This window comes from Rana temporaria, chromosome 5 (assembly GCF_905171775.1).
Source record: "Rana temporaria chromosome 5, aRanTem1.1, whole genome shotgun sequence".
Taxonomy (NCBI): Eukaryota; Metazoa; Chordata; class Amphibia; order Anura; family Ranidae; genus Rana; species Rana temporaria.
The window spans coordinates 363675729-363688598 of record NC_053493.1 but is presented as its reverse complement, the minus strand read 5'-3'; the positions used below and the strand labels follow the sequence as shown (position 1 = coordinate 363688598).

The 12870-nt window shown below is 44.9% G+C and overlaps 1 protein-coding gene and 1 non-coding gene across 2 annotated transcripts; both read left to right on the top strand.

Annotated features, from left to right (window-relative positions):
• The first annotated feature begins 1739 nt into the window (after positions 1-1739).
• RPL30 (ribosomal protein L30) lies at positions 1740-12400 on the top strand. Its single transcript, XM_040354758.1, has 5 exons — positions 1740-1804; positions 1930-1974; positions 5595-5740; positions 6690-6820; positions 12307-12400. Exons 2-5 carry the CDS (start codon positions 1954-1956, stop codon positions 12357-12359), a joined length of 351 nt encoding a protein of 116 aa, XP_040210692.1. The 5' UTR covers positions 1740-1804; positions 1930-1953; the 3' UTR covers positions 12360-12400.
• LOC120942098 lies at positions 6870-7001 on the top strand. The gene has a single exon (XR_005749893.1). It is a non-coding gene; the product is annotated as a small nucleolar RNA SNORA72 (small nucleolar RNA).
• Positions 12401-12870: the final 470 nt, after the last annotated feature.

Sequence of the window (12870 nt, the reverse complement as noted above, 5' to 3'; positions counted from 1 at the left end):
TAGAGATGGTTGTGTGTGAAAATCCCAGTAGATCAGTCGTTTTTGAAATACACAGACCAGCCCGTCTGGAACCAACAACCATGCAGCCCAGGTTCACATTGGTAGGATTTGGCAATGCGAGTTGACATGCCAAATCGGCTGCTATTGCCAGCAACGTCCAAATCGGTGCGGTGCTGACTTTGCAATGCTGCACTGATTCACAAAATTAGCTCCTATACTACTTTTGGCGACTTTGGGAGGTGATTTGTATAGATATCTGTGCAGGAACCCGCCCTCATGTCTGTCAAATCGCCTCCGAAGTTGGACTGTGTTGCTGGGTTGAAATTGTGCGAGTTTCTAACCCACAGCAATGTGAACCTAGGCTCAAAATCACTCAAACCCCCTTTTATGCCCCATTCTGATGAGTGGTTTGCACTTTAGAAAGTTGCCTTCTAGGGGCTAGATTCATAAAGCCCGCCGTAAGTTTGTGTGGGCGTAGCGTATCTGAGATACGCTACGCTGCCGTACCTTAGTGAGGCTGGGGCTGGATTCTCAAAGAACCTGCGCCCTAAGTTACGGTGGCGTAGCGTAAATCTCTTGGCGTAAGCGCGCCAAATTCAAATTGAGAAGAGGTGGGCGTGTTTTATGTAAATAAAACATGACCCCACGTAAATGACGTCTCTAACGAACGGCGCATGCGCCGTCCGTGAACGTATCCCAATGCGCATGCTTCTAATCACGTCGCAAATAGTCAATGCTTTCGTAATTTACGCAAAGCCCTATTCGCGAACGACTTACGCAAACGACGTAAAATTTTCAAAATTTGACGCGGGAACGACGTCCATACTTAACATTGGCTATGCCTCATATAGCAGGACTAACGTTATGCCGGAAAAAGCCTTACGCAAACGGCGTAAAAAAATCCGCCGGGCGCACGTACATTTCTGAATCGGCGTATCCAGCTCATTTGCATATTCTACGCTGAAATCGACGGCAGCGCCACCTAGCGGACAGCGTAAATATGCACCCTAAGATACGACGGCGTAAGAGACTTACGCCAGTCGGATCTTAGCCTAATTTCGGCGTATCTTGCTTTCTGAATACAGAAAGAAGATACGCCGGCGCAGCTTTGAATTTACGCGGCGTAGGCGTAAATTCTTGCTGAATCTAGCCCTAGATGCCTAAATGCATTGAGTTGCTGCCATGTGATTGGCTGATTAGCAATTTGTATTACCAATCAATTGAACAGGTGCACCTAATAAAGTGGCCAGTGACTGTATATAGGCAATGCTATAAGAGGAAAGCAGTACAGGTAGAGGCAACAAGAGCATGCCAACTGTTATGGAACTACAAATCCCATGAGGCATTGCACTATGCTGCTAAGCAGGGGCATGATGGGGTTTGTAGTTTCAGCATAGCTGGTGGGCTCAAGTTGTCTTCCCCTGTAGTAGTCCTTTTCTGTATTATAATGTGGAGAACAACCCGATAGAAGATTCTCAGGGCAACTACATCACCCTGACAACCAGCCATCCGTTCTCCATGGGAACAGACAGTGCTGCTGGTAGGGCGACTTAACGTCACTTCCGTGACATTTTCTGACGGGTCGCCATATCTGACGAAAAACTGTGTCTCGCACACCGCCCACTAACGCTGCGTTCCAGCTCAGCGTGCGTTTCCCCAGCCTGTGCACTCAGTAACGCTGCGTTTCATCTCAGCGTACGTTCGAGCAAGTCCCGCCCCCGGTGTGCGGCGTGTGACTGAAGAGCGGTGCATTGTGGGAGCGTCTTCCTTTCTCGGTCCCCGGCCATCTTGAGCTGCACCTCTGGTGAGTTGGGCTCCGGCTGTCGGGGGGGTTTATCGAGGCGTGGAGCCCCGTGGAGGTTCCCAGTGTTCTCGGGGAGGTAGAGCAAAGTGGGCTCCGTGTGACGGTGTGTTGTTGTGTCTCCTCAGGTCCGGGATATCCGCGCTGCAAACATGGTGGCCGCCAAGAAGACGGTGAGTGAGGCCTGCGCTCTCACGTGGAGCTGAGCGGAGGGTGTGTGGGGTGTACGGGGCTCATTGTACCGGATTATTGTCTGTCAGAGGACAGGAGGAGGAGGACCGGGGTGACTAGAGCTGTCACTGAAGACCCCATGTGATAGGAACCTTCCCCTCCCCCTCTGATCACATTCATCTATCACATCTCAAACATAAATACCCTCCACCACCCTCACCTGTCCATATCTCCCTCCTCCCTGATCACATTCATCTATCACATCTCATATAAAACATAAATTCCCCTCCACCATCCTGACCTGTCCATATCTCCCTCCCCCCTCTGATCACATTCATCTATCACATCTCATATAAAACATAAATCCCCTTCCTCCACCCTGACCTATCCATATCCCCCCCCTGATCACATTCATCTATCAGATCACATCTCATATAAAACATATATTCCCCTCCTCCACCCTGACCTGTCCATATCCCCCCTCCTCCACCCTGATCACATTCAACTATCAGATCACATCTCATATAAAACAAATTCCCCCTCCACCATCCTGACCTGTCCATATCCCCCCTCCTCCACCCTGATCACATTCATCTATCAGATCACATCTCATGTAAAACATATATCCTCCTCCCTGACTTGTCCATATCTCTCCCCCCCTTCGATCCCGTTCTTCAGCAGATCACATCTCATATAAAACATTCCCCGTGCAATGATGAGACACGCTGCTGTTCCTGAAGCTGCTGTGTGGAAATCTCCTTGGAGAACTGAGCACAACCACCCCCCACCTCCCCCTGGTAAAGGGGTCCCGCCGTTATTGACTGTCACTCACCCCCATCACCTGTCCCCCCCCCTAGATAAAAACAAAATAAAATTCTCCTTCTCCACCCTGACATATCCATATCCCCCCTCTGATCACATTCATCTATCAGCAGATCACATCTCATATAAAACATTTCCCTTCACCCTGACATATCCATCTCCCCTCCCCCCGATCACATTCATCTATCGGCAGATCGCACATCATATAAATTGCCCTCCTCCACCCAGACATATCCCTATTCCCCCCCCCTCCCCTCATAGGGGCTCATTTACTTAGGTGGTCCTTGCTTCCCCTCGGAAAACTCGCCTGTAATGGATCTTTAGAGGGCAATTGACAAAGCGGAGTGCTGATCTCCTCACCACCTGTTACCTGGAAAGCCCACACCACCATGCCCTCCGTACATGGCAGCCTGGTCCTTTTGGCTTTAATGGGTGCCACTCCTGGCTAGAGACACCTGGGCGTGTAGTATTTCCCAAAGAATGTGTGTGAATGAGCCCCATACCACGTATGCTGTTGCAAACACTACATGGCTTTAAAGTGGAGGTACACCCGGAAATGTTAATTTTTAACATTAGATTGATGCTCGTTTTGTCAAGGGGAATCGGGTGTTTTTTTTTAAAAACGAAGCTGTACTTACCGTTTTAGAGAGCGATCTTCGCCGCTTCCGGGTATGGGCTGCTGGACTGGGCGTTCCTATTTGATTGACAGACTTCCGACGGGCTTCTGACGATCGCATCACGATTTTCCGAAAGTAGCCGAACGTCGGTGCGCAGGCGCCGTATAGAGCCGCACCGACGTTTGGCTTCTTTCGGCTACTCGTGACGCGATGGATGCGACCGTCGGAAGCCTGTCAATCAAATAGGAACGCCCAGTCCCGAAGCCCATACCCGGAAGCGACGGAGAAGATCGCTCTCTACAACGGTAAGTACTGCTTTGTTTTTAAAAAAAACTACCAGATTCCCCTTCACAAGATGAGCATCAATCTAATGTTAAAAAAAAAAAAATTCGGGTGAACTCCCGCTTTAATGAAGCTCATTTACGATGAAGCTTTGTGGTGCTTCAAGTGAGCTTTGGCTCATTTACACATTCTTCAACAGATTCCTAGTTGTGTGTGGGGTGGCTGTGTTTTTTTTTATTTTGAGACCGAGCTTTCTTTTGGTGGTATTTAATCCCCACTTTTTTTTACTATATGAACAAACTTTTTGAAGAGATTTATAGAGAAGTAAGTTTTCTCCTTCACTGATGTGTGGTGATTGGCAGCATTGGTGGACATTTTTTGGTTTCCCCAATTATCTGCGTAGATTTGACGGTTATCGACTCCATTCGCTGTCAGCGCGAGGAGAGGACTGCCGATAACTGCCAAATCCTCTTTATACTGTGATCAGACACAGCTGATCCTGTGGAAAAGAGCTGCCGTGATTGGCTCTATCCCGAATCTGATCATCTGACCAAAAGACACTGCGATCACAGGACGACATCCATAGACGCCTTCCCCGCAAAATTTGAGCCCGTGGTGTTGCTGTCTTTCTGCCATAGCGTGGTCGTGAAGAGGTTAAAGTGGAGCTTTGCTCAAAAAGGCAGTATTCATACCTTCGGGGAATGCAGTGGCATTGCACCAAAACAGATAGGCAATGTCTTGCGTGATTTGGCTTATGGGTATTTTTTGTGTAATAAATATATATATATATCTCTCAAGATATTAAAAGCCTTCTGTGTGCAGTAGCGCCCCCTAATACTTACCTGAGGCCCATCTAGATCAGCGATGTTGCACGAGACTCGCCTCACTCTCCCTCATTGGCTAAGACGGCAGCGAGGCATCATTGGCTCCCACTGCTCAGACACGGACGCAGCTCTGTGTCTAAATGGTCACAGGGAGGCTTGGTTGCCCCCATAGAAAGCTGCTTGCTGTGTGGGCACTCAACAGGAGGAAGGGGCCTGGTGCGCCGAGGGACCTGAGAAGAGGAGGATCTGGGCTGCTCCTCACGCACATGTAAATAATAAAAAAAAAAAATGTGTATAATTTGAGAACTTTGGATGGTGTACACCCCTGCTGGTGTGTGTGAACAGATTGTGAGATGAAAGCTTTCTCACATTTGGTAATAAAGTCTGGTACGCACTAATAGTGCTTTTCATTCAACCCAACAGGCTTAATGGGGGGGACTTGAAGGCTCCGGTCAGATCTGCTGTACTAACGTAGCTATACGATGTTAGTACTGCAATCTCGCCCACTGAGCTGTTTTGTTCTGACAGGGACTGCCCACCCATCAGAACACCCTGGCCATTGGCTGAGTGCTGATTGGGAGCCGATCTGTAGACCTTTTTCAATCATGCTTCAACAGAAGGTGGCATGACTTGAGTACACACGGGCTGAATATTGGGTGGTTTCTTTTGATATCCCAGATGCCGCTTTAATGTTGGGCAGTATTACCAAGATGGGTGTCCCTATTAAAATATTTCCCCTCACTTTCTGTTCTGGCGACAATAGTCTGTCCCTCCAATCTTCTGTTCTCTCACAGCCATCACTTTGTGCCCCTTTGACAGTGGTCTCCAGGACAGGTATGTGAATATTTCCACAGTAGACAGTTGGCAATAAAAAAATACATTGACTGGTTGGTGGTTCTAACCTCTCCACAAGTTTTTGCCAGGATAGAAGAATTTGGTTTACTGATTTATATGGGTATGTGAATTGGTGGTAAAAGCTGCCACTCTATGAAGGTGTCGTTTCTTAGGCTTCTTTGAAATGATCAGAAATCCTTTTTTTCACCTAGAACTAATTGAGTTTTTTGTTCTGCATTCTAGAAAAAGTCCCTGGAGTCAATTAACTCAAGGCTCCAGCTTGTAATGAAAAGTGGCAAATATGTCCTGGGTTACAAGCAGACTTTGAAAAGAATCCGCGAGGGCAAGGCCAAGCTCGTCATTCTCGCTAACAACTGCCCAGCTCTGAGGTGAGTGAACTCTTTTCTTTCTCTGTATATGGATAGACTTATAATGGAGCAGGTCAGTGGACTACTCCACATAATTGTCCTAAGGTTTAGTCTTGGAAGGTGGAGAGTCTGGCCCCATGTTGGAAGGGCTTTCCTGCCAAATAAAAGGTGATGTCTGGAGTTTCGAAGAACTTCTACTTTGAGGGTCAATATACACTAAAGCAGAGATATGCAATTAGCGGACCTCCAGCTGTTTGCAAAACTACAAGTCCCATCATGCCTCTGCATCTGGGTGTCATGCTTGTGGTTGTCAGTCTTGCTATGCCTCATGGGACTTGTAGTTCTGCAACAGCTGGAGGTCCGCTAATTGCATATCCTTGCACTAAAGTATCCCATGCAGTGTGATGTGTTGAGGACCGTGGCTCATTTGTTATGAGTGGGTTGCGAACACACTATTTTCAAAACTCGCCACACTATGCAGTATGCACCCTTTACATTAAACTTGACAGTGAACATGAATCTTGAAATAGAAGAATCGGGTTTTGATGTCTTCTACTTTTTTTGCAGCATGACTGTTGTAAGTACTTCTAACTTCAGATATGTTGGCTATAAGGAATGTTCCATTGCATCCTATAGTAGGGTGCGTTTCAGTAGGTTGTCAGGCCCCGCTTTGTTACAGGTGGTCTTTTTTCATAAGTCTTGGTGTGCATACTCCAGGCATCGGGGCTTTAGGTGCTCCCAAGGCAGTTTGGTGTGTGTGTGAGATTCTAGTCACTGATCAGCTGGGGAAGTGTACTGCTATCTCTAAATTTGAGGGATTGGTCTTTGGAGTGTCCTTTAAAAAAAATCCTGCCTGCATTTTTTGGTGCAGTTTTCAGAAAAATCCTACTCCATAGGAAGTGTAACTGCACTGAATCCAACAGAATACTCCAAATAAAAGATTTTAATGTACAGTGTTCCTCCTCCACAGGAAATCAGAGATTGAATACTATGCAATGTTGGCAAAGACCGGAGTCCACCACTACAGCGGCAACAACATCGAATTGGGTACAGCCTGCGGTAAATACTACAGAGTGTGCACACTGGCTATTATTGATCCAGGTATGTACTGGTCACTTAACTTGGCATCTGCATGTAGACTGCTTCATGTATGCGAATATATTCTCGCTGGATTGATCTGCCGTGATCATTCCAGGCTAGACGTTCGCTAGAATAAAACTAGTCTTGTGTCCTCAGCACTGGTTATCCCTACAGTTCTGATTCTTAAAAGCTAGTTACATGCAACTTTTTTTTTTTTTATGCGGTTTGGAGTGCAAATTTGTTCTTGGCCGCTGCAATGGTAATGTGATTTTACTAGTCCATGGAGATTAAAATGGCACCACACTAAATACACACTGGACACCTTTCTTAAAGGGTCACTAAAGGCATTTTTTATTTTTTTTTAGCTAAATAGCTTCCTTTACTGCAGTCCTGGTTTCATGTCCTCATTGTTCGTTTTTGCTTTGAAGTAGCTGTAATTCTGCTCTGATCTCCACACTTCCTGGTTGCCTGTTTCCTTATAACCATCGTACTGGGAGATTTTCACGGTGGTCTAAGCTGTCATTACTGTGTGTCTAAAACTCCTCAGAACCAATCAGATTTATTTTAAAAACAAAACACTGCCCTGGATTTGTTTTTGTTCTGTGAGTCTTCCCGACTCACCTCTCACCCGGAAATTCATGTACCTTTAAAACCGAACGTGAAACTAGAGGCACATTATATGATAGATTAAATTAAATTTTTAATCATTTTTAAAAGGAATCAGTTAACTTTTATGTCTCTATACCCTGTAAACAGTCATTTCAGCAAAAATTTTTTTTTTCCTTTAGTGACCCTTTAACTGCATAGATGTGAACGGCTTTCAAAGAAAACAATGTTTCACTTGGCATGCAAACTTATGCATTCTGGAATGCTTCTGAACCCCATCAGATCTGCATCACTGTGAACCAGGGCTTAAACAGCCCATTCACACGTGTGTGTGCCCGCTTTTGTTTTTTCACTTTAGTCGATGCCGTCATTGACATGCCTCATTGGTGGTTTGCATGCAATTTTTTTGTTTCCTCAGCAGAGGGGACTGACACAACTGGCCACATTACACAGCACAAGCACTGTGTGTATATAACATGCTTTAAGGGATCAGGATGATCTGGCATTTTTTGTTTGTGGTGATTTTTTTGGGAGGGGGGGGGGGTTAAATGTGGTGGTACTCCCTCCTATCGTGTTCAGTCAAGGAATCTGGCATCTTGGCCTCTGTTTATACTACAACTGCCTTGATTCTGCACGTGATCAGTTATGACACCAGCCATTGGATGGTTTCTCAGTTTGGTTGAGAGCACAACCAATGGGAGTGTTACATTTCTGCCACATGATGGATGAGTTTACTTCCCCCTTTAACAAACTCTAAATTAATAGTGGGCTGACAATAGTCACACACAGATGTTGACTGTGGTTAGACCCAGATGTCTGGGCCTGGAACAGCAGCAACTGCTATCGGCCCGCCATTGTTTAACCACTTGCCCACCAGGTAAATTCTGGCACTTCTCTCCTTCATGTGAAAATCACAATTTTTTTGCTAGAAAATTAATCAGAACCCCCAAACATTATATATTTTTTTTTAGCAGACATCCTAGGGAATAAAATGGCAGTCATTGCAATACTTTTTGTCACACCGTATTTGCGCAGCGGTCTTACAAGCGCACTTTTTTTGGATAAAAATCACTTTTTTGAATTAAAAAATAAGACAACAATACATTTTGCCCAATTTTTTTATATATTGTGAAAGATAATGTTACGCCGAGTAAAATGATACCCAACATGTCACGCTTAAAAATTGCGCCCGCTCGTGTCATGGCGTCAAACTTTTACCCTTAAAAATCTCGATAGGCGACGTTTAAAAAATTCTACAGGTTGCATTTTTTGAGTTGCAGAGTAGGTCTAGGGCTAGAATTATTGCTCTCACTCTAACGATCGCGGCGATACCTCACTTGTGTGGTTTGAATACCGTTTTCATATGCGGGCGCTACTCGCGTATGCGTTTGCTTCTGCGCGCGAGCTCGTCGGGACGGGGCGCTTTAAAAAAATTTTTTTTGGTTTTCTTATTTATTTTTATTTAGTTTTATAATTTTTTACACTGAAGAAAAAAAAAAAAAAAAAAAAATTGATCACTTTTATTCCTATTACAAGGAATGTAAACATCCCTTGTAATAGAAAAAAGCATGACAGGTCCTCTTAAATATGAGATCTGGGGTCAAAAAGACCTCAGATCTCATAATTAGACTTAAATGCAAAAAAAAAAATTAAAAAAAAAAAATGTCATTTTTTCAAATGACAAAAAAAAAAATGTTTCTTTAAGAGGCTGGGCGGGACTGACGTTTTGACGTCACTTCCGCCCAGCAGAGCTAGGAGGACGGGTGAAGGAGATTTCTCCTTCAGTCCCGTCCCCGCTCAGCTGCCGGACACATCGGATCCCCTCCGCCGCTACCGACGGCTCCGGTAAGCGGCGGAGGGCGCGGGAGAGCGGCGGGAGGGGGGGGGGCCCCTCTCCCGCCACCGATAACGGCGATCTCGCGGCGAATCCGCCGCGGAGACCGCCGTTATCGTGTACACCACCGCCCCCTGAAAAGATGAATATCTCGGTTGTGGCAGCAGCTGCTGCCGTTATCGAGATATTCAACTTTAAAAAGGACGTCTTTTTGACATGGGGCGGTGGTCAAGAGGTTAAATGAGCTGAGTGACTCTGATCACATGACCCAAGCGTTCCAGCAGCGTTAATATGCCAATTCTTGCCACAGCAAGGAGGTCTTTTATTTTATTTTTTTGGCATAGATGGGAACAGTACTTATAGCATGTAGATGAATGCATTCATGTATATGCTAATGTGTTTATCCCCTTTACTACCACCAACATATGTCATGCATCAACGGCAGCAAGGGGTTTACACATGAATATTTCAAGCTGACTGGTGGCTTTCGGATACGGTTTCCCCCAAAAATAAGCCCGGGTCTTATTGATTTTGGCAACAAGACACAGTAGGGCTTATTTTTGGGGTAGGTCTTGCCATGTAATGTGTTTTCTTCTCTTCCCCTCTTTCTGCCTGACACAAATCCCCAATGTAAATGGAATTAAACCGCTTGTAAATCATAGAATCCACTTATTACAGTAGTATATAATGTACAATGTGTTTCTCTAATATAATTGTGCCAAATACCTTCATTATAGCGCCACTCTGCTCTTGTTGCCCCTCTGGAGCTCTCTTCCCCACAATTATATTAGCAACACGTACATTGTATGTTATATACTACTGTAATAGAGTGGATTATAGTATTTTACAAGTATTTTAAACTAGGGCTTATTTTCGGGCTAGGGCTCATATTGCAGCCCCCCTGGAAAATAATGCTGGGCCTGATTTTCGGGGAACGCGGTAGAAGGCATCCGGCAGAACATCTCACACCCTTGAAGGTTCTGCAGAGTGTGAACTGCTGCATTACCTTTTTTTTGAGAAACACTCGAGTCTCTCCCCTGATCCCCATTGTATGTATTCTGGTTCTTCCCACCATTCTCCAGCTGGTAATTTTCTTTTACAGGACAGATTTTTGTCACCTTTGGTTTCTTTTTAAAATAAGTTGGTGCTGTCAATTTAAGCATTGCTTTTTATTTATTGTACAGTCATAGTGCCTGCTGTCAAAGGACCTACAAACAAAGTCCCTATCATGCATGCCTTAACTCACACCCACGTGCATACTATAGCCAATTTAGACAGCAGCCACTTAACCTGTGAACGTGTCTTTGGAGTGTGGGAAGTAAATGGAGTAATTGGAGGAAATGCACAAAAACTCCAGGCAGGTAGTGTCCTGGGTGCAATTTGGTCTGATGACCCCAGTGATGCAAGTGCTTTTAACAGTTTGTGTAATGGGAGCATTTCAGTCAGCCACATAATTCGCAGCAGGCTATAGCTCCTGCACATTTATTTTTGCCTCCAACCTTAAAGCGGGGGTTCACCCTTAGAGGGCACTTTTCCCCCTTCGCTTCCTGCTCGTTATTACTAGGGGAATCGGCAATTTATTTTAAAATATGTGCAGTACTTACCCGTTTACGAGACGCATCCTCTCCGTCGCTTCCGGGTATGGGCTTCGGGAATGGGCGGTCCTTCTTGATTGACAGGTTTCCGAGAGGCTTCCGACGGTCGCATCCATCGCGTCACGATTTTCCGAAAGAAGCCGAACGTCGGTGCGCAGGCGCAGTATAGAGCCGCACCGACGTTCGGCTTCTTTCGGCTACGAGTGACGCGATGGATGCGACCGTCGGAAGCCTCTCGGAAGAATGTCAATCAAGAAGGAACGCCCGCTCCCGAAGACCCATACCCGGAAGCGACGGAAGAAGATACAGCTCGAAAACGGGTAAGTACTGCACCTATTTTAATATAAATAGCCGATTCCCCTAGACCGAACGAGCAGGAAGCTAAGGGGAGATTTTTTTTTTTTTTTTTTTAAATGGGTGAACTCCCGCTTTAATTGTGCTGCTTTGTGTACATGCAGTTTCTGCTAGGGTTATGTAGGCACCTGAACCAATTCCAGGGCAGATGAGACCAGAGCCAAACCTAATTAACCAAGGTTTATTTTGGAGTAGTAAAGACCCTGGTTTAAAATCTTATCGATGCAATGCATTTGGTGGCCTTGTAGTATGTAAACATAAAACCTAGTGCTTCAAGTAATTGGTGGTACTCCTAAGACCAAGTTCACCTTTTAGGGAAAAAATTATTAATGCACATATTTTGCATCAAAAAAACATGCATTTATTTTTTTTCACAGGAGCCTGCAAAGCATTGTGCCTGTGATCAGTGGATTGTGGGTGCAATGCTAGCCTCTTGCACACTTTCTCCAGCTCTGTCTGTATCTCTGTAGGAAGTGTCAGTGGGACTACAAGTGCGCTGATTACTGCATTCGTCCATGAGAATGAAGTCTGTTGCAATGGCAGAGAGGACTTGTAGTTCATTCATTGAACGATAAGCTTGATATGAAAACTGGAGAAAACGAAAACCTCATTGTTTTGAATAGAGTGGAGAGAGATTAGAACACCTGTCAGATTTTTATTTCTACCTTTGCCAATGTTAAGGAGATTAACCCTTTTCATTTCTCCTGATTATCATTGAAGGTAAAAAAATCCAAATTTTGGGTCATCCCCAGAAATATTAGAGGGGAAATCTTCCAATGAAGACACTAGTTCTGGTGATCTGGGAATCCCAATAAATTCATTTCCTCTCACTTCCTGTTCAGCCATGGGACAGGAAGTAAAGGGAAATCTCTGCAGTGGGTTGCAGATGGTGTAAAATCTGACGGGTTATAACCCTCACTCTATCCAAAATGATTATTTTTTTTGCCTATAGATATACTTTAAGCTGAACTATGGCTGGGCAAGCAGTTGATGGGTGTAATGGCACTGCTTTCAGTTGTGCAGTATATGCAATTATTGTTTTTAATTGGTTTGGCATGCACTGTATGAGAATTGTCATAGTCTGAATTTTGTACTTAAACATCTTTTTTGTCTTACAGGTGATTCCGATATCATTAGGAGCATGCCAGAACAGCAGCCCATTGAGAAGTAAATTTCAACATCAAATTGTTAATAAATGAGTGGTTTCCCAGATGTGTCTTGTGTGTTTTGTTTCTTTTCTGTGTAGGTGTACGAATACTTGCAGTGTGACACTTCTGTAATATGGGTTGAATATTCTCTCATTTGTGGGCAGGATACAACTTCTAACACTTCCATGTCTAGGAAGCCTGCAGCAAATTGTATTGCACTGTGATGTAATTGCATGTTGTGGGAAATGACATGCGTTTAATTACCGCAGGGCTTGGCAAATCCCAGGTTGCCATGGCGACTAGAAATTGGTTCTATAGTTCTAAGGATGTATTGATGTCCTCCAAGAACCCTGCACCCAGCGGGGTCAGGTGCGCTATAATATGTCCTTCAGACACAGCTGATCCATATCAAGGTAAAGGGCCAATCATAGCGGCTCTTTACCATGTGATTGGCTGTGTATGATCACAGCTGATTGCATGTAAACAGACTTGCCGGTTACAGGTAGTACTTTTCTCACGTGTTGTCACAGCATG